The sequence below is a fragment of the Dipodomys merriami genome, unplaced genomic scaffold (assembly GCF_024711535.1).
Source record: "Dipodomys merriami isolate MVZ:Mamm:240054 unplaced genomic scaffold, mDipMer1.0.p SCAF_8, whole genome shotgun sequence".
Classification (NCBI taxonomy): Eukaryota; Metazoa; Chordata; class Mammalia; order Rodentia; family Heteromyidae; genus Dipodomys; species Dipodomys merriami.
In genome coordinates this window covers 47803787-47824810 of record NW_027206401.1, presented here as the reverse complement: position 1 = coordinate 47824810, position 21024 = coordinate 47803787, and the positions used below count along the sequence as shown (strand labels likewise).

Sequence of the window (21024 nt, the reverse complement as noted above, 5' to 3'; positions counted from 1 at the left end):
TTAATTTCTAAGTCCCTAAGCTGCTCTCAAGAATACACTACATGTGTGTGCATGGGTGAGTGCCTGTGCATGTGCTAGTTCCGAGGCATGAATTCAGGACCTGAGCACTGTCACTGAGCTTTTTTGCTCAAGGCTAATGTTCTACCACTTGAATAACACCCCCATTTCTAGCTGTTTTTAAAATAGATAAGGGTTTCACAGAGTTTCCTGCCTTGGCTGGTTTTTAAACCACAATCAAATTGCAGCATCAGTGCCTAGCAAAAATACATTAATTTCAGGACTGGGACTATTGCTCAGTGGTAAAGCGCATTCCTACTATGTGTAAGGCACTGAGTTTGACCCCATTCCCCCATCACACACAAAATTACTTGAGTTTTTTTAGAAAAGCATATAGGAAGACAAGAATCATATAAGCCAAGTACTCAATAATAATGAAAATCCACCTTACTGTGGAATTTTAAATTTTAAAATGCATAAATTCATTAAGCTTAAACAAAGAAAAACACCAACATGTCAAGAAAGAATTAAGTGAACATAGGAATTCATTATTTTAATCATTCCAGAGTAGCAATCGGATCTACTCATTTTGATTTCCTAAATATGTAACGCAAATAAACTGCCATACCCATTAGAGGATAGAAATGTGTCACAAGAGATGCTCCAGTCTGATAGCAAGACAGAAACAGGCTGAGATAGTGCTTTGCTTCATGTGGTGGTGCAGTCTGTTGGTACCACAGGGACCGAGCAAAGTTGAGGCACAACTGCTGGTGGATCAGCATCACCATCTGCATTGAACTCTGAGAGAGGAGAGCTAAGTCTGTGACTGCCTCCTCTTCTTGCCCAGCTGAGGTTCCTTTGTTCTCCTCTAATGTTGATTTTTCCAAAATATCTTCAAAGTCCTGTAGAGAGCATCAGAACAGTAAGACTGTAAAAATCACAAGCGTGAGATATCAAAAAGATAAAGAATAACAAATTAAAGGACGATAGAGACATGCAGAGAAAACATGACATTGAAAGAATTTCAATCCAAGAAAATATTCCTACCACTACCCTACCTTTTCATGTAGTGGGAAACATTTTCTGAACTCCTGTTCCTCCTCTTCCTCCTCACTCAAAGTTGCGTGAGAGCTCCTCCGGAATCGGTATAAGCTGGTTTCCTGCTCTGCCTTCTCTTGAGCTATGCGTTCTTGCTCATCCCACTCATTGATGATCTCCTAAAAAGTCACATAGCAGAAGGATTTGGCTGACACAATAAAAACACAGTACCAGAGGCTGGGAAGGTGGCTCAGTGGTAGAGTGCTTGCCTTGCATGCATGAGGCCCTAGGTTCGATTCCTCAGCACCACATAAGCAAAAAGAAAAAAGCCAGAAGTGGCGCTGTGGCTCAAGTGGACCAGACCCCACAAAAAACAAGAGCCAATTATCTAAGGAATAAAATCTTAGGCAATGGAGAGCAAATAAGCTTTATTTCAAACTGTGTATCTTCAGTAAACATAGATATCGAATCCCTTGCTGTGTTACTAAAATTTCAAAGCTCTAAAATGTTGCTATGTTAATGGGACTACCTTGTCATAAGCAAGTCCTTTTTTTTTGGTCAGTTGTGGGGCTTGAACTCTGGGCCTGGGCGTCATCCCTCAGCTCTTCAGCTCAAGGCGAGTGCTCTACCACTGAGCCACAGCTCCACTTTCGGTTTTCTGAGTGGTTTCTTGGAGATAACAGTCTCATAGAGTTTCCTATCTGGACTGGCTTTGAACTGCTGCCTGGCTTTGAACTCAGATCTCAACCTCCTTAGTAGCAAGGATTACAGGTGCGAGCCACTGATGCCTGGCTTGAAGTTAAAGTGTTTTTATACAGGGCAACTGTAAGGGTTTGCAATCCATACTGTACTTGGCAGATAACTCCAAGAGCTGACTACAGAATCTGGAAAGAAAAATCTGGATAGAGAATAATTGGTCTCCAGGAAAAAAATTCATACAAAGATGTCAGGTTCTTAAATCAGGAAAAAATATAAATGAAGACTCTAGTATTGCTCAGGGTTGAGGAAATAAGGATTTACCAACAAAGAAAGTAGTTTATATTTTTTTTGTTTTTAAAGACATCAATTTTGATTTCTAGAACTTGTAATCAAAGATAAACGATTGTTTAGTACTATTTTTGTTCCAAAATATGGAAAAATTATATATGATCAATGGTAAGAAATAACATATATACAGTGAAAAATTAATCAGTCATCACACATATAAAGAATACACAATAAAGGGGAAGGGAGATAATTTAAGTTGGTTGCTCAGTTTTAAAAACAAGCCAGGAACTGGTAGCTCATGCCACCCAGCTGTAATCCTAGCTGCTTAGGAAGCTGAGATCTCAGCATCGCAGTACAAAGCCAGCTTAGACAGTGAGCTTCTTCTCCAATAAACTACCCAGAAAAAACCAGAAGTGGTGCTGTGGCTCAAGTGGTAAATCATTAGCCTTAAGCTAGAAGCAGCTCAGGAACAGCACCAAGGCCCTAAGTTTAAGATTCTGGACTGGCACTAAAAAAATAAATGAGTAAATAAATAACAAGTTATAAAGTAGAGTGGATTTTATTAAGGTTGTGCTATACTTTTTTTGGGGGGGTCGGCTGTGGGGCTGTCTGGGCCTAGGCTCCCTGAGTTCTTCAGTTCAAGGCAAGCACCCTACTACTTGAGCAACAGTGCCACTTCCGGTTTTCTGGTGGTTAATTGGAGGTAAAGAGTCTCACAAACTTTCCTGCCTGGGCTGGCTTTGAATCGAGATCCTGAGCAATCAGCCTCCTGAGTAGCTAGGATTACAGGTGTGAGCCACTAGTGCCTGTTGTGCTATACATTTTGTAGCGCTCTAGTATTTAAAGACACACACACACGCTGTGAGTCAAAAAGCCCTAATACCAACACACACACACACACACACACACACACACACACACACACACACACACACACACACACACACACACACACACACACACACACACACACACACACACACACACACACACACACAATCAGTACCCACAGAGTTGACCTCAACCATTACCACTCTTCCACCTCCATCTTTCCAGCATTGGCACTAGGGTCTTACATGAGCTAGCCAAGCACTCTACTCCTCAGTTAACATCCTCAACCTTTCTTTTTTATATTGAGACAGGACCTTTCTTATTAAATTGTCTAGACTAGTTTTGAGCTTACTAGTCAAGGCTGGCTTCCAGCTTAGGATCATCCTGCCTCAGCATCCCAAGTAGAGGAATTACAGGCACATACTACCTATTGTCCAGCAATCATCACCACTCCCTGCTGTTAAATTGTGAGTTACTATGCTAATATCTATGTGTGTACACACACACACACACACACACACACACACACACACAGAGCTGCTGCTACTAATGAAAGTATGTAAACGAAATTTTGTACCTACTACCTAAAAATATTTAGTGTCATAGGTTTACATCTATATCTGGTTTTAGATAGGATTATTTAAATATATGATTTAAATAAATAGGATGATTTAAAAGTCTTGCTTCTATCTATTACCTTAGTTATCTACAGTGGTAATGCTATCTTGTTTTCTTTTTTGCCCTTATTAACTTTGGTTAAGCTATCTTTTTTTAATATTAAAAGAATGATAGAATCACTTAATAATTTTTTTTTAGTGGGTTGTGGGGCTTGAACTCTGGGCTTGGGAGTGGTCCTTGTGCACTTCAGCTCAAGGTGAGCGCTCTATTGCTTGAGCCACAGCGCCACTTCTGGTTTTCTAGTGGTTTATTGGAGCTAAGAGTCTCATGGCCTTTCCCTTTCCTGCCCAGGCTGGCTTGGAACCACGATCCTCAGATCTCAGCCTTCTGAGGAGCTAGGATTACAGACGTGAGCCCCTAGCGCCTGGCGCACTTAATAAAATTTCTGTAAACAAAATGAAAATTAACCATAAACAGAGAGATACCTGCAGTGAGGCCCTCAAAATGAGGGGCACATCTCAGTAAGGGTTCCCAGGGCCACTCAGGAAGAAAGGCAAGCAGGCTTCCTAGGGAGGGCTTACCTGACACACGTGTCTGAAGAGCTGCAGAGCCCTCTGGTTCAGCTCTCCCTTGTATAGCACATGGGAGCGCAGGTAAAGGAGGGCATTCATCAGTAACTGTTCCCGAGTGGGGTAAGGTTGCTGGCCCTTGTCCTCCTGCTCTTTTCCTCCCCAACACTTGATAGTCAGCTTCCTAAGGCCTCGCAGGACCTCCTCTGACTTTACTGAGCACAAAGCATCAGCATGAGCATAGTAGGTGGGGAACGTGGGGTTCACAGATGGAAAAGCCAGCACGGCCATGGCCAGAGTCCCCAACCTACTTGCACAGATCAAATTGCTATGGAGGGAGGAATAGACCTCAGATGCCACCAGCCTCATGCCATGCTGTAACTGCAAGATGGCTGCCTGCAGTGGGGCTATGGTGTCTGGATATAGGGCATACTCCTCCACTAGCCGCTTCCTGAAATGGTGATGTGACTGTTGCCAGGAAGCCTCCTCTTTCAGAAGGTTCTGGATGACCTGGGCAGACCGTGGCCTGTCTGTGCAGAGGGACTGCAGAAGCCTTGTAAGCAAATCCTGAACGGCAGCAACCTTGGCAACGCTGGTGACATAGAGGTGGATCTCCTGTACCAGGGACTCATAGGTAGGAAGCTGGGGTCTGAAAGCTTGTTTTTTTGATAAGCTGTGGATTAAATTCTCCAGCTGACTGATCCTTTGGCGAAGTAACCTGAAGGTAAAATACAATATACCAATTCTGTCAGAAGAGCAGCAAATTACAATTGGACTATGCAAAGAGGAAGACACACTAACTGCTTAGGAATACTTGAGGATAATACCGACAGTAATAATAAAACTGAAACACCTATAGAGCATTTACTAGGTGCTTTTGTTTCTTTAGATGCACACATCATTGGTACCCCCTCACAACTCATGACAAAGCCATCTTTCTTTGCTGAAATGGACAGAGGCTTAATGATACTGAGTGATCTCTACTTCCACAGCTAACGGTCTGGACTGGACTACAGACACAAGAACCTATTATACCTAAGGCAACAGATACACATACAGCCAAAAATAGAGAAATAAATAAAGTGTACATGACTACATTCAGCTTTGTCCTTGTTGAGAAATTCTGGTTTCAATCATTTTGGCCTCATGGGAACCCATCCTTGAAATTCTTTCTTCTTTTAGAATGTTTTTAATGACTAGAAATGAACAATCTAATAGATAATGTAGTTCAGTGATACACATTATCACCTCACTAATACATAACTATACCACAAAGGTAGTATATATTGACATTTATATATAATCTTTAAATATTTCTATAGGTTCAGATCAAATGAATCCATTATGTGGTATAATATATAAAGGTCAATCTCTCTCAATGTCTCTTTAAAGAGTCAAGCCGTGTGCCAGTGAAGGTGAGGTCTAAAGATTGTTGTTTGAAGTACATTGAGATTTTTATTGTGAATTAATTATTTCAAATAGCTGAGAGTGGAGCTGTGGCTCAAGCGGTAGAGTGCTAGCCTTGAACCAAAAAGCTCAGAGACAGCACAACACCCCCCCACACACAATAAAAATAACAACGGCCAATGAAAATAGTAAAAATTTGCCTTACCTGGTGTGAGGATGAGAGTAATTGACAATGGCATCATCTTCCAGGTCCATTCCAGTTTGTAGCTGGGATGCCAGGTTCCGGATCTTCCACTCACATTGCAGCTGGAATAACTAAGGGAAAAGAAGAAAATAATGCCCTGTGCTACAGTATTGTGTTCAGTTAACTATGCACACAAGGACAGTTCCCTTGGGTTGGATACACAACAAGAAGCAGGGAATACAACTTTCTGAATAACTCAAAGACAGAGAGCTCTGCTTCATCAACCTAGACCACTCACCTCAGAGCCATAAGATGAAAGGAGCTGTCCTACTTACACCACCAACTTTTTGGGTGTCTCTCTATAGCAGTTTAGCCTTCACCCCCAATCAATGCTGGGTTCCTTTTTGAGATAACAGCATGTAGATCACTATCTTACCATACAATTATTGAGTTTGATCAGAGTTTCAAATAGTAAAAGAATACCACATAATGGATTAATTTGATTTCTGAACCTATAGAAATATAGATTATAATATATGAAGATTGTAATAAAGATATTAAAACATTTAAAGAAGCTATCCAAATCCAAATATCCAAAATTTAGTTCAGTCAGAGATTCTAAGGCAAGAGTGCACAGGACTATATCCAGCTTTGTCCCTATTGAGTAGTTCTGGTTTCAATCATTTTGACCTCATGGGAACTCATCCTTGAAATTCCTTATCCTTTTAGAATGTTTTTAGTAAGTAGAAATGAAGAATCTCATAGATAATGTAGTTCAGAGATGTATATCATCACTAATATATTACAAAGGTCAATCTCTAAATGTAAAGAGACATACAAAAAAGTACTATGAGCCGGGCGCTGGTGGCTCATGCCTGTAATCCTAGCTACTCAGGAGACTGAGATCTGAGGATCGCGGTTCAAAGCCAGCCTGGGCAGGAGAGACCGTGAGACTCCTATCTCCAATAAACCACCAGAAAACCGGAAGTGGCGCTGTAGCTCAAGTGGTAGAGTGCTCGCCTTGAGCTGAAGAGCTGAGGGACAGTGCCCAGGCCCAGAGTTCCAGCCCCATGACCGACAAAAAAAAAAAAAAAAAAGTACTATGAGACATTTTCTGATAGTACTTCATCTCACTACTCTATCTGCTCTCTATATAACCTATTCAGAGGAATTCTCAAAGAGGAAAATGTAGTTTCTCTAAACACACTCATAGCAAATTCCAAAACAGCTTATGCAGAATTATCCCTTTGAAGACAGGCACTAGGGGATGATGCCTGTAATCCTTGCTACCTGGGAAGCAGAGATTAGGAGGATTACAGTTCAAGTTCAGCCTAGGCAAAAAGTCTGTGAGATCTCCATCTCAACAATAACTGGGTGTGGTGGCATGTGCCTGTTATTCCAGCCATGTAGAAGGCTGAGACTGGAAGACTACAGTTCCAAGCCAGCCTGGACAAAAAGTCCAGTCTCCAAAAGGAAGGACTAGATACAGGGATATGACTTGTCATCCTAGCTACAGCAGGGGGAAGACCACAGTCCAGGCAGGACCAGTAAAGAAGTGAGGCCCTATCTAAAAAATAACCAGAACAAAAAAGGGTGGAGATATGCCTTAAGCAGTTAGAATGCTTACAAAACAAGCACAGAAGTCCTAAGTTCAAATAAGTTACTCTTGTGAGGATCTGAGAAGATGAGAAAAAGACATAGCAAATCTAGTGAGGAAAAAAGCTCAGATTTCCAACTTTTGCCTCTACCATACCTCTTCCTTGGCATACTTGAGCTTGTATTCCCTCTTCACTGCAGGATCGAAGCGTGCTTGGGGAAGCCAAGTCTGGATCTGGATCAAGCCAAGGCTCACCCAGAGGCTCCCACGTTGGGCTGGCTCAGGCAGGTTCTTATTTTCCCCTTCCCCAAATACGTGGTGTAGGGAGGTAAGCAAGAGACACAGAAGTTCCTTGGGCAATGCTTCCTGATCGGACATGTTCCGAAGACTCTGACCCACATGCTGGAAAGCCTTGCTGTCCTCAAGTAACTGCTCACAATTCCGCATGTACTCCTGCTGCTGGGGCTCTGGTAACAGGTCTACTAGGCCTGCCAGGTGCTGGCATAGCACTAGTCTCTGGAGCTGGCAATCTGTGTGCCTGTGGGGACAAATAAGGAAGCATTTAAGGACTCAAAGCCTATCAACAACCCTTTTAATACACTACTATTCTTTTAGTAATAACCACAGATTGCAGTCTTCTCTCTCTTCCTTTGTAAAACTGGTTTGAGTCAGGGCTTCACAGGGAGGTGTTTTTCACATGAGCAACACCTCTAGTCCAGCATTATCTTCTTGATCACAGTATGAAATAGAAAGAGGAACCAGCAGCTAGCTCATGGTAGCGTCTCTCATGGACTCCAAATATGCTGTCTATGAAAAGAAAATCCCTACCTTCACCCACCAGAACCTGATACAACTACCTTAAGCAAGTTCTGAGTCCATGTTGCATGCTTTGGAAAACAGAGAAAAGATTCTCACATTCTGCTCTAGGAGAAGGAAGTACCTGAACTCTGCTATGCAAGGAACAGCCATGTTGGTCCAAAGCAACGAGCAAATGTCTCGGAGCTGCTGGGCTCTCTCAACCCACTCCCCGAGGGTGACGTGTGAAGAGGACAGGATGGGGAGGCCGCTCACATCCCAGGTGCTTGCTCTGCAGCTGCTGGTCAACACATCAAAGCAGCACTTGGAGAATACAGCTCTACAAAGAATTCCAGGGCCCTGATTTAAAGAGAAGAACCAAGTGATTTTTAAAAATTAACTGAAATGATTTCAACAGGCAACAATGAGGCATGTTTTGCTCAGAATGGGTGGAAATTTGTTGAAGATGGGACCAGAAAAGCAGAAAGGGCCAGGTGACAGAAGGCCATTTTGCTACGTGCTGGTGGCTCACACCTATAATCCCAGCTACTCAGAGGCTGACATCTGAAGATAATGGTTCAAAGGCAGCCCAGGCAGGAAAGTATGTAAAACTCTTATCTCCAATAAACAACTCAGAAAACTGGAAGTGGAGGTGTGGCTCAAGTGGTAGAGCACTAGCCTTAAGCTGAAGAACTGAGGAACAGTGCCCAGGCCCTTAGTTCAAGCCCCATGAGAGACAAAAAAACAAAACAACAAAAAAAAACAACCCCTCCATTCTCCAGGAAAAGAGGCACAATGGATACTTTAGTGATACATGAGCAACCCCCACAAAGTGGGAATCAGGGAGTCCTATTTTCATAGTAGGTTGAGGGTAAGAACTGAAAAAAGGGAAAGGAACTAGATGACCAATGTGACACGACCAAGTTTGTTCTCCTTCAACTGTTATTCTGTTGCACATAATAGCTGCCCATGTTGAAGAAGGCAAAGCACAAGAGCTAATTCTTGCCTGTAATCTTAACTACATGGGATTCTGGAGATCAGAAAGATCATGTTTAAGGCCAGCCTGGCAAAACTCTGGCAAGATACCATCTCAACCAATAACAAAAGTTGGGTATGATGGAATGTGCTTTTAACACCAGGTATGTACAAAGTGTAAACAGAATGATCATGGTCCAAGCTGCCAGGTAATAACTTAGAAAGATCCTACTTTTAAAAAACAAAGCTCATCTCTATAATCCTAGGTATTCTGGAGGCTGACAGCTGAGGATTGAGGTTTGGAACCAACCCTGGCAGGCAAATGAATGAGACTCTACTCTCTAGTAAAAAGCCTGAAGCTGAGGTATGACTCCAGTGGCAGAAAACTGGCCTTGAGCAAGAGTAGAGTAAGACAACACACACATCCCTAAAGCAAAATTAGCTGGGTATATAGCTCCATTAGCAGAGGGGGGTCTTTCCAAGCAAGCATAGGACCTAAGTTCAATCTCTAATAACTGTTTCCTCCAAAAGAAGCCACTGTTCTCAGTTTATAAAACACATGTATATGGGTATATACTATTTACTTATGGTAGACACTATAAATCTACTTATACTACTTATGTATGTATGAATATAATACATAATATATGTATATATATAAACATGCATGCACTTTAAAAGTTAAATTCTAATTCTAGAAACTTACCTACAGAAATATTCAAAACAAATACTAATAGGACAGTATATGGCGCTTTGCTTATTACTAAAAGAAAAGGCAAGAAACTTCAACATTTACCAAGAAAGTGATTAGATACATTCAGAATAACAAAGGAGTAATTAAAAAGAAAACCAGCTATATCCCAGAATAGTAGTACATGTCTATGATTCTACTATCCAGGATATTGTGGATATCAAGTTTGAGGCCATTAAATAGTAAGACCTGTGCCTGCAAAAACAAAACTAACAACAACAACAACAACAAAAGAGCTAGAATAATACTTACACATTTTCACAAATTTTTTCTTGTCTGTCTTGGGCTTGGTCTCAGGGCCTGGATGCTGTCCCTAAGCTTTTTTGTTAAGGACTAGTGCTCTACCACTTTGAGCCACTCCATCACTTCCAGTTTTCTGGTGGTTAATTGGAGATAAGATTCTCACAGACTTTACTGCTTTTTTTTTTTTTAATGGCTTTGAACCATGATCCTCAGATCTCAGCCTCCTGAATAGGATTATGGCAGTGAGCCAATGGCACCCCACACAAATAAGACTTTTAATGGATATAAATAAGGATTCACAGGGTATTTTTTTTTCCCTTTGTTCTAGTCCCAAGGCTTTATCTCAGGGCATGGATGCTGTTCCTGAGCTTTTGCGTTCAAGGCTAGTGCTTTACTACTTGAGGCACAACTCTACTTCCAGCTATTTGTAGGCTAATTGGAGATAAGAGTCTCACCATTCTTCCTGCCCAGGCTGGCTTTGAACTGCAATCCTCATAATTCAGCCTTTAGGCAGCTAGGATTATAGATGTGAGCCACCAGTATTAGACCAGAGCAGTTACTTCTAATAAAATATGTATTATTTCAGTAGTTGGAATACTTTATATCTAGGACTCGAGGGTCCTACGGTTCAAGTAGTCCAGGCTAAACTCAAACTCATGATCAATCCTCCAGCCTCAGGTCTCCAAGTACCATGTATGGCGAAAATTGAGGCTCTTTCTGTAAGAAAGTTTTGTGATTCCCGCCCCCCCCACCTCCCTGCAAGTTAGACAAATCCTTTATGCTAAGCACCTTTATTTTTAAAGTATGCTTTATAATACCACACAAACAGTTATTTATGCAACATTTGAGTCCAGAACTGTTTACTCCTGAAGGCAATGGGAATATTTTACCCAGTATTATGAAGTACTTTTTAAATTTTGATGTCAACAAACCTTTAATGTGGTGTCCAAAAAGGAGTTGGGCATTTCCTTCTGCTGAATATAGAACAGGGGGTTCCATGTTAGCCAATACTCTGGATTTGTGGTCACAGTACTATTCCAGAAAGACTTAAATGTAGAATTCAATAACTCAGACCACAAACACGTAACTTCTTCAGTGGACATCTATAATAAAGGAGTAATTAGACAAAGGAATGTTTTAGAAATATTCTAAACACAAATTTTCAAGTCTATCTTCTAAAATTTATCTTAAACATGTTTATAACCTTAATTTTTCTGATTCTTTGCTACCACAGTCATAGCATATCTGTTTATAATTAGAAATTGTGATTATATAAATTATCTCATAGTAAGATCTCTTGAGGGTTGCATGACAAAGTTTAGGTAAAGTAATTCACTCAACTGTTACACTGGTAAAAGAAATGAAATGACTGTACTAGTGAAAATATACTAATGAATATTTATCCCATAATATATTTCTAAACAAATGTTTAAAGACAAACTTTCATCCCACCTAACTGGAAACAACGTGAGTTACTTCTGTTGGCAAGAATTTTGCAAAACACTTGCAAAAGAATATCCAAAATTCTCAGTTACTTATAGCCAGGCTCAGGTGGCTCACGCCTATAATCTTAGCTACGCAAGAGGCTGAGATCTGAGGATCGTGGTTCTGCCCAGGCAGAAAATCTGTGAGACTCTTATTTCCAATAAACCACCAGAAAACCAGAAGTAGCTCAAGTGGTAGAGTGCTGGCCTTGAGCTGAAGAGCTTAGGGACAGTGCCCAGGCCCAAGTTCAAGCCTGACAACTGACAAAAAAAATTAAAAAATAAAAAAATTATATAAGCTTGGGGTTTAAACATGAAACTATGAGTTGCTAAACAATGTGGAGCAACCATCCCTACCAGAGAAAATTTAATCAACTCAGAGTGAAGTAGGGTGAATTCTGTTTTTTGTCTTTACCTTTGGATGATGCAGCAAAGACCAAAGGTCTTGAAGCTCTTGAGGTGAAACTGGTGTGTACTTAAGACAAAATGTGATATGATGATTTACCTCCTCATATATTTGGGGTTGCTGATTTTGGTTAGACCTGTTCAAATAAGTAAATAAGGAAAGGAGATGTGAACTATCAATGAATAACTTATGGAATATTTATTTAAAAATGAACAGTTTAATTTTGATTATGCTTAATATACATATGACAGAAAAAGTAAAACAGGCTCTCTTGGGAGATAGGTAGCAGCAAAAGGGAAGAAGGCTAAGTGAAGAGGGTGAATGAAAATAAGTATGGTGAAATTAGCTTCTCTGCATCTATAAAAGCTGAACAATGAAAACTTTTGAAATTATTTTAAAGGGAGGTGAAATGGGGGAAGAGTTATTGGGAACTGGGTGTGAGTTATGGGGGTTGTGGTTGATGTGTGTATATTATTTATATGGATGGATATGGGGAATGGGGTGTGAGTTATGGGAGGTATGGTTGATATGGATATATCATTTACATGGGTGGAAAGGTTACAATGAAACTTCCCTTATAAGATTGAGTATGCTAATTAAAAATACATAAAAATTACCAATTCTACTTGGAAAATCATATTAACTTTTAGGTGTAAATATAAACCAAGCAAAGAATCTTAAAGATTTGGTTTGTCAAAGTGGCAAAGGATCTCAGCAAACATTCATTCTGTTTCTCAGCAACCATTCTTTCTCAAGACAAGTTAATGCTTTGCTTACATGTACAGGACATATAAAACAGTCTAATAAGATCTTTAGAGAGGGTAACTGAAAGAAGAGCTTACTTTCTCAGAAAAATCTGTGCCATAAAATCAGCTGTCACTTTGTACTGCCAAAGCACAGCCAGGTAGTCCATTGCAGGCCATAGCTGAACAGTCCTGGTGAGCTGGATTAAGGACATGAAATCTGGCTGTGGTGGGGAAGAAGCTTCACCACGACTTTTCTCCAGAAAACCAAGTGAAAGTCCTTTGGCTTTTAGTTTTAAACACTGCGTGTTTACAAGATTCAGCAATTCATCTTCAAGTCAGACCAAGAAGAAATGTTGCATTAGAGTACAGTACTCAAAAGTCCAGCATCAAGATTCCCACCTACTGGCAAGATGAGCTTAACCTAACTTAATAGGAATTAGGCCGAGCAACTTGAGCCTTGAATTTCTCATCCATTAAATGATCATGGTAATTTCTACACAATTCTAAAAAGGGAATAAAAGTTTAGCCCATTGACTAGCACTTATATGGTATTTATATCCCTCCAAGAAAGGGTGAAAAATTGAATTAAAATGTTACCTAAGTTAACATCATCAAGAGTATTAGCTCTGTGGATCAGTCCCCAAGCCCGCAGGAGACTTTTCTTTAATGTCCAGTCATAAACAATCACTTGGAGACGATTAATATCTTCCTGCCATCCACTCTCTGTAAGCACAGGCACCCACTCTCTGAGGGCAAGGGCTTGGTGAAGGACTTTCAGTTGTGAAAAACATTCTACCACCAGCTTGTCCTGAAACAAGGAGAGCCTACTAGATTTCTGAATTTTTAGCAGTGTAGATATGCTAGAGGAGAAATTTTGAAGCATTTTCTTCATACTTTTCCAAATACTCCTATCATTCTGTAGAGATTTTAAAATAATTATTAAAATAATAAAGACTCAGCAGGCTCAGGAATAGGTACAATGTTAACTCTAACAAAAGAAGCAGTATTTATAGAATAAAGAGTTGAGCTTTGCAATAAAGATGAGTACAGTTCAATGTCAAGGATATCTTTGGAAGAGCCCTGATTGTTTCGTTCATCATATGCTTCCAAGTGTACCTTAAAAGGAAATGGTCGTCCCAGGAATTTCTGTAACTTCTTTATACCAGTGAAGCCACCAGTTGGGCTACTTAGACAATTCTGAATATGATCTGAGACAGTTTGAATCTCTTTGTAATACCTATAAAAAAGGACAGAAGTGAAGTAAGAATAGGGAGGAAATATTGAACAGTAAGAAATAATTTACATGTTACATATGTTAAGAGAATTAAGGAAAACAAGAAACGTTCTAATCCCACATTCTCTCTTACCTTTTAACACTGTAGGTTACATTTTTTTTTTCTTTTCCTCCCCCAGTACTGGGGCTTGAACTCTGGGCCTGAGCACTGTCCCTAAGCTCCTTTTTCACAAGACTAGCACTTTACCACTTGAGCTCCACTTCCAGATTTTTGCTGGTCAACTGGAGGGAAGAGTCTCATGGACTTTCCTGCCTGGGATGGCTTCAAATTGTTATCCTCAGATCTCAGCTTTCTAAGAAGCTAGGATTATGGGCATGAGCTACCAGTGCTCGGCTATAGGTTATAATTTCAGTACTATTAATAGAAATCTTACTTGTTTTCATGATTCATCAGGAGTTGGGGCATTCGATGGATCAAATGTTTTAAAACCCAGTGCCAGTGAAGGGCAAGCAAAGCCAGACCTGGGGCATCCACTTTTACCGTATCAGCCACAGTCCAAAACCGGTCTCGCCACCGCACAGAACCTAAGATCTAAGAACAAAATAAAACATGACAGTTCACAGTATCTCAGTAAAAATGACCCAATATGTCAGGCAACATGGTGGATTTCTGTAATCTCAGCACTTGGAAGGCAGAGGAAAATGGGTCAAAAGTTTAAAGCTAAGTTGGTTAATGAAAGACACCCAATATAGACTCCATATTCAAAAATAAATCAAATCACTGGGTTATATATAGTAAAGTGTACACAATAAAGTATATTGTCAAACATTTTCCAAAACAGTGTTCCACTTGTTACATTTCCTCAAGGAACTTGCCAGTCACTACCTCTTCCTAACAATTCTTTTTTGTTGGTCGTGGGGCTTGAACTTGGGGCCTGGGTGCTATCCCAGAGCTCTTTTGTTCAAGACTAACACTCTACCACTTTGAGCCACAGAGCTCCTGGTTTACAGTGGTGAAGTCTCATGGACTTTCCTGCTTAGGGCTGGTTTTGAATCATGATCCTCAGATCTCAGCCTCATGAGTAGCTAGGATTATAGGCATAAGCCATCAATACCTGGCTCCTACTAAAATTTTATTTTTTCCTTGGCCTCACTGCAGGTGTAATTTACATTCCATTCATGATGTGCCAATCATTCAAGCTCTAATTAGGGGGCCTTAATGAATCTTCATGGCAACATCTATTCCAGTCTTGTCATTTTACAACAGTTGTCTTATTATGATTAGTTTATTTACTTTATACATATTTTATATAGTTCTTATCCCCACTTAGCTGGTAGTTACCAACAGGTATTCTATGAGGTCAAAATTGTTTTCATAATAGCATGGTCTGTACTGAAGTGAAGTTAATGGTCTATACTAAAGTGGAGTTAATAGTACCAAAAAGGAAACAATAAATTGACTGAATATTTGGTAAAACGTATACTGAATGTCAATAAACAAATTCAGTCACTTGAAGAAAAGCATTATGGCCTTCAACATATTTTAAAATCATGCATATACTTTAACATTTAAGAAACTGTAAACACTTGGTTATACTATGTAACTTGGAAATAATGACAAAAATGGGTGTATAAGGTCAGCACATGAACGATTTCTTTTTCTTCCTTTTGTTTTTGTTTTGATTGGTACTGAGGCTTGAACTAGGGACCTGAATGCTCTCTTTACCTTTTGTTAGCTCAAAATTGTCATTCTACCATTTGAGCCACATCTCCACTCCTAGCTTTTTGCTGGCTAACTGGAGATAAGAGTTTCATAGACTTTTCTGCCTTGGCTGGCATCGAACCACGATCCTCAGACCTTAGCCTTTCTGAGTAGCTAGGATTACAGGTGTGAGCCTCCAGTGTCCAAAAGTATTTTTCATCGGAGAATGGTCGAATGTAGAACCCAGATAGAGAGTAAACTGTATTTACTGCCAGTGATAAAATATGAGTTCTTAACCAAATTCTAAATCTTTAAAAAAAACCAAGAGGAAGTGGCGCTGTAGCTCAAGTGGTAGAGCGCTCGCCTTGAGCTGAAGAGCTGAGGGACAGCACCCAGGCCCAGAGTTCAAGCCCCACGACTGAAAAAAAAAAAAAGAATCCTGTCTCTGCCACCAAGTAGTTTAAAAAATAAATAAATAAATAAAAAAAACCAAGAGTCTGACAACTTCTCAGTACTCAAAAACTTTTTCAATGAAATCAGTGGTCATTTTACACAAGTAATCAAGTTTGTGGAGGGCTACTGAAGAAGAGTACTCAATTATAGAAGTAGTTACTATTCCTTCATTTTCCAACTTCTTTAGTGATGGGAAGCCAGTTTTTCTTTACAAAGTTAAACCCAAATCACAGACAAGAGACTAAATTTAACACAGATATGAAAATCAAGCTTTCTTCACCCAAGGTACTAGTAAAGAGACTTTCAGAAATAATTCATGTAAACAAATTATGTTTGCTACATATAAAAATTTATAAACATTTAAAATTATTTCCCAGTTCTAATTCCTCATATGGTAATTACTGATAGATATAACATAAGTGAATGTTCTCTACAGAATTTGATAACTTTTAGATTTATAGAAGGCTCTAAAGACCAAAAAGTTTAAGTCATACTGTACTATTTTATAAGATCTACAAGAACCACAAAAATAATCTGGACTCAAAACTTCATTTAACTACATTTGACAATGATATCATATAAGGTTTTAATGAGTTAACCTGAATGTTCATCAACAGGTGAATTTAAAATTGTCTATATTACTTAAAATGAATGAAATATAACTATAACAAACATATAAAATATATAATTATATATGTTATATATATATATATATATTCCACAATTCTACTTAAGAGAAAAATGAAACTTAACTATAATAAAAAAAAAAACAAACAACCCATGTCAATGCTTACACAATTGGGGGTAGAAGCATCAGAGAGGAATGAAGAAAAGAAACATGAAGAAAGTTCAGGAAGACAGATATGCTCACTAACTTGATTATGGTTTCACAGTATATACATGTCAAACAAATATATGCAGTTTATAAAAATTTACAAATTATAACTTCATAAAGCTTTAAGATATGTGAGTATATACTGAAATTGTTAATAAAAGACTTCTACTAGAGCTAGTCTTTTCCCTAAGAATCTTTGTGTCCAGATAAATCTTGTTTAAAATAAAAACAGGTATATTGTCTTACCTTATTGAAATCAGCATCAGACAGCATCCCTTGAGGGGACTGTACCCAGAGCAGGATTAGTGCATCACAAAATTCAAAAAATGCAGCAAGATTGACCACAATTTCATGGGGCAGGCTGTGGTAGCTCTCTGGATCTTAGAGTTGACATAAAGAATATTCCAGAAGATTTAAATTAATCTCCAAGCATTTTCAAAATAAACTTCAAAGTACAGCTGATTTTATTCGTGTATTTAATTAAATACAAAAGCAAGTACACATAGTTTTGAATGAACAGTCAATAGAAAGAAACAAATGAAATGACTATTAAGAGAAGTTTCTGTAAAGATGAACTCTTTCAGTTATTACATCTTACAGTTTTGCTTTTTCCAAAATGCACAGCTGTCATTTCAATTCATAAAAAATTAAGGAAGGAGAAATGCTCTCTATAGTAACCAAGTGCATGTGAATATGTACTTTTTGAATCAATACACCTTTTTTTTTGGAGGAGGGAATGGGAAGATTTGGGCTTGAACTCAGGCCCGATGCATTCTCCCTTAGGTTTTTGCTCTACCACTTGAGCCATAGGTCCACTTCCAGCTTTTTAGTGGTTAACTGGAGATAAAAAGTCTCACAGACTTTCTTTCCTGAGCTGACTTTGAATCATTATCATTACATCTCACCTTCCTGAGTAGTTAGGATTACAATGAGCCTCTGGTATCCAGTAAATATAGTTATCTTTGAAGTCCTATCTGCTATCTGGTGGGGTTGTGACTTTTGAGCACCCATGTCTCCCTTCTCTCAGAGGCTTGTTATAAAAAGAAAGTGAAATCAAGGCCATGTAAAAAGCATTTTGCTAAGCATATGACAGAGGGACAGTCAATGGCTCAGTAAATGTTGTTATAAAGGGATATATTTCATATCAGATCACCAGATTAAAAGGAATCAGGATCTAAGCAACTGCTATGTCTCCTAACTTCCGCATCCCACCACAATCAGCAATCGATACTTAATTAAAGAATACAAAACATAATTTTCCTACCTTTGTGGAATTCAAAAGACATTCTCAAAACACTATTTCTTAACTTTTTACTACCAACAGATAGCAAATTCGTTTCAGTGAAAATTCGTTTTTCCCGGTCAAGATACATGATTGTCCTAGAATGAAATTCAAGACCAGTTACACAGTGCTAAATGATACTTTTTAAAATTAAAAACAAACAAAAAACCCAGGGATCAAACACAAGGCCTTGCACATGGTAGGCAAGCACTCTACTACTGAGCAACACCCCTAACACTACAATAAACCCTCTACATGTTGAATCTTACAAATCCCTGGAATATCTATCTCCTACATCCTGCTCATCTGTTACCCTGCAAATTCTACACTAAACGGTGGCTATTAATACAACAGGTACATGGAAGAAGCTGAAACTAAGACTATTGGACTTCACTCCTTCAATGAGTAATCGTAGGATTACTCATTGGAAAGGTAATGCAAGGTGGCTTTGAGCTACTTCGACATACCACACTTAGGCAAACTTTATGAAATTTTATAAAAGTCACATTTATTTGTATACTTTCTTATAATGTACATTATTACTTCAATTATAATTTGTGTGTGTGTGTATGATGTTGGTCCCAGGGCTTGAAATAAGGGCCTGGGAGTTTCTGTGCTCTATCACTTGAGCCACAAGTCTACTGGCTTTATGGTGGTTAATTGGGAATAGAGTCTCACAGACATTCCTGTCTAGATTGGCTTGGAAACCGAGATCCTCAGATCTCAGCCTTCTGAGTAGACATGAGCCACAGACCTGGCTATAACTTAATTTTAATTTTATTTTAGTACTGGTGGTCCTGGTGCTTGAACTCAGGGCCTAGGCAAAGTCCCTGAGCTTTTTTGCTAAAGGCTAGAGATTTAGCACTTGAGCAACACCTCTACTTCTGGCTTTTTTGGGCAGTTAATTAGGTAAGAGTTTTGCAGGCTTTTCTGCCTGGGCTGCCTTTAAACTCAGATCTTTATGCCTTTATGCTCAGATCTCAGCCTCCTAAATGGCAAGGATTATAGGTGTGAACAACGTGTGCCCGTCATAAACTTAAGTTTTAAACATTTGCCATACTAACGTCCAATTACTGACAAAAAAATAACAAAGCAAAATATTCTACTGGCCATTATAGTAAAGATAAATGAGGAAAGTATGATTATAGACAGTCAGAAAAGGTCAGGTGAGATTAAGTGGATGAAATTTGGAAGACCTAGTGAGAATAACAAATAGCAGAAAGTGAGTATTCAATAATAAAATATTAACCTTTAAATAATAAGTTCCACCATGAATACTAAGATTGCTTAGCATCCCACCACTTGTTAGATTCATAAAAATTAAACGCCCATAAGCTGTATTTAATAGTCTTGGGAAAGCCATGACTGAGGCCAGTATAACAAATGGTGAGTGCCCTGAGCCATAGGTTTCACCTACTTGTTTGCCACTGTTTCTAGAAGGTCAAAGAGCTGCTCAGATTGGTCTGTTTGTGGGTCCAAATCCATTGAACTCCTAATGATGTCCAAAGCCTGCATATTCCATCGTGGGTCCAAAGGGATCACAAAGTCATCTAGTTACACAAACAAAAAAGAATTGTTCAGTTCAAATGTCTTGCTTACCAAGGTTATTTGGAATATTTTCATTTGTTTACTTTGATCATATTGAGTCATGTTCTAACCTACGCACAATACTTAAAAAGCAGGATCCAGCTGGGTGTGGATGGCTCATGCCTATACCTAGCTACTGAAGAGGCTGAGATCTGAGGACTGAGGTTTAAAGCCAGACCAGGTAGAAAATTTTCCATATCTATTAATGAGCAAAAAAAAAAAAAAAAAAAGCTAGACTGGAGGTGTGACTTAAGTGGTACTCTGCTATCCATGAATAGAAAAAATCTAGTTGTGAGTAAAAGGTTCTGAGTTTAACAGCCCTGAAATGGGCAAAATGAACATATTAAGAAAAATAAAATACAAAAGGGAAAGAAAAGCAGGATTCAGCAGTTTTTCTACTATTTCTTTTCCAAATACAAGATACCTATAAGTCTTGGAAATTCACATGGCTCTCTCAAACATAAATATTCCAATCAATAAACTCACTTCCTCAGACCTTACTACTTGTATGAAACAATCCCTAGGCCTAATAATTTCCCATCAAACAACAACTTAAAGCCCACGTGACTTCCATGTCAGTAAATGAACACATATGCTCTGCTTTCATCACACACACACACTCTCTCTGTCTCTGTCTCTCTCTGTCTCTCTCTGTCTGTCTCTCTCTCTCTCTCCAAGACTGTTTTGCTTACTAACAATGCTTGGCCAACAGTTCATTGTAATACTTAGGAGGCTGAGATAGAAGGACTTCATGAGCCCAGGAGTATGAAACTAGTCTGAACATTGCAGCAAGATTCCATCTCAAAAAACACAATCAAAACCAAAATCATCAAATTATCTGTAATTGTAAAGTGAAGGGGCTGCTTCAAAACACTTTGGGTCCAACTTGGGGCAGCAGTGGAAACTTTGACAGTTAAGAAAACCCAAGGGAGCAAATTGTGGCTAAGGAGGGCAGAACAGTGGAGTAGTTTAACTTAGACATTTTTTTTTTTGGTCCGGTGGTGGGGCCTGAACTCTGGGCCTGGGTGCTGTCCCTCAGCTCTTCAGCTCAAGGCTAGCGTTCTACCACTTGAGACACAGCGCCACTTCTGGCTTATTTCTTTTTGCTTATGTGGTGCTAAGGAATCGAACCCAGGGCCTCATGCATGCAAGGCAAGCACTCTACCACTGAGCCACCTTCCCAGCCCAAATTATAGAATTATTTACAACACTGTTAACTGCCAATGGCATATTTTCAGTGGCTAGATCCTTTAATAAGCCCATATTCCAAAACACAAGTGAAAAAGAAAATAAACTTAAAGCT

General features: G+C 39.2%; 1 protein-coding gene across 2 annotated transcripts in view; it reads right to left on the bottom strand.

The window, feature by feature from the left end:
* The window catches only part of Mdn1 (midasin AAA ATPase 1), a 157373-nt gene that overhangs the window by 44122 nt on the left and 92227 nt on the right, over positions 1–21024 (bottom strand). For both annotated transcript variants that reach the window (XM_070010465.1, XM_070010466.1), the window contains exons 51-65: positions 19552–19684; positions 18117–18232; positions 17099–17232; positions 14297–14454; positions 13745–13865; positions 13226–13436; positions 12725–12956; positions 11892–12018; positions 10925–11095; positions 8169–8383; positions 7385–7766; positions 5653–5762; positions 4053–4758; positions 1056–1214; positions 626–899 (exon numbers count right to left, since the gene is read on the bottom strand). In XM_070010465.1, the coding sequence (XP_069866566.1) occupies positions 626–899; positions 1056–1214; positions 4053–4758; positions 5653–5762; positions 7385–7766; positions 8169–8383; positions 10925–11095; positions 11892–12018; positions 12725–12956; positions 13226–13436; positions 13745–13865; positions 14297–14454; positions 17099–17232; positions 18117–18232; positions 19552–19684 (3249 nt within the window). The remainder of the gene's footprint in view (positions 1–625; positions 900–1055; positions 1215–4052; positions 4759–5652; positions 5763–7384; positions 7767–8168; positions 8384–10924; positions 11096–11891; positions 12019–12724; positions 12957–13225; positions 13437–13744; positions 13866–14296; positions 14455–17098; positions 17233–18116; positions 18233–19551; positions 19685–21024) is intronic.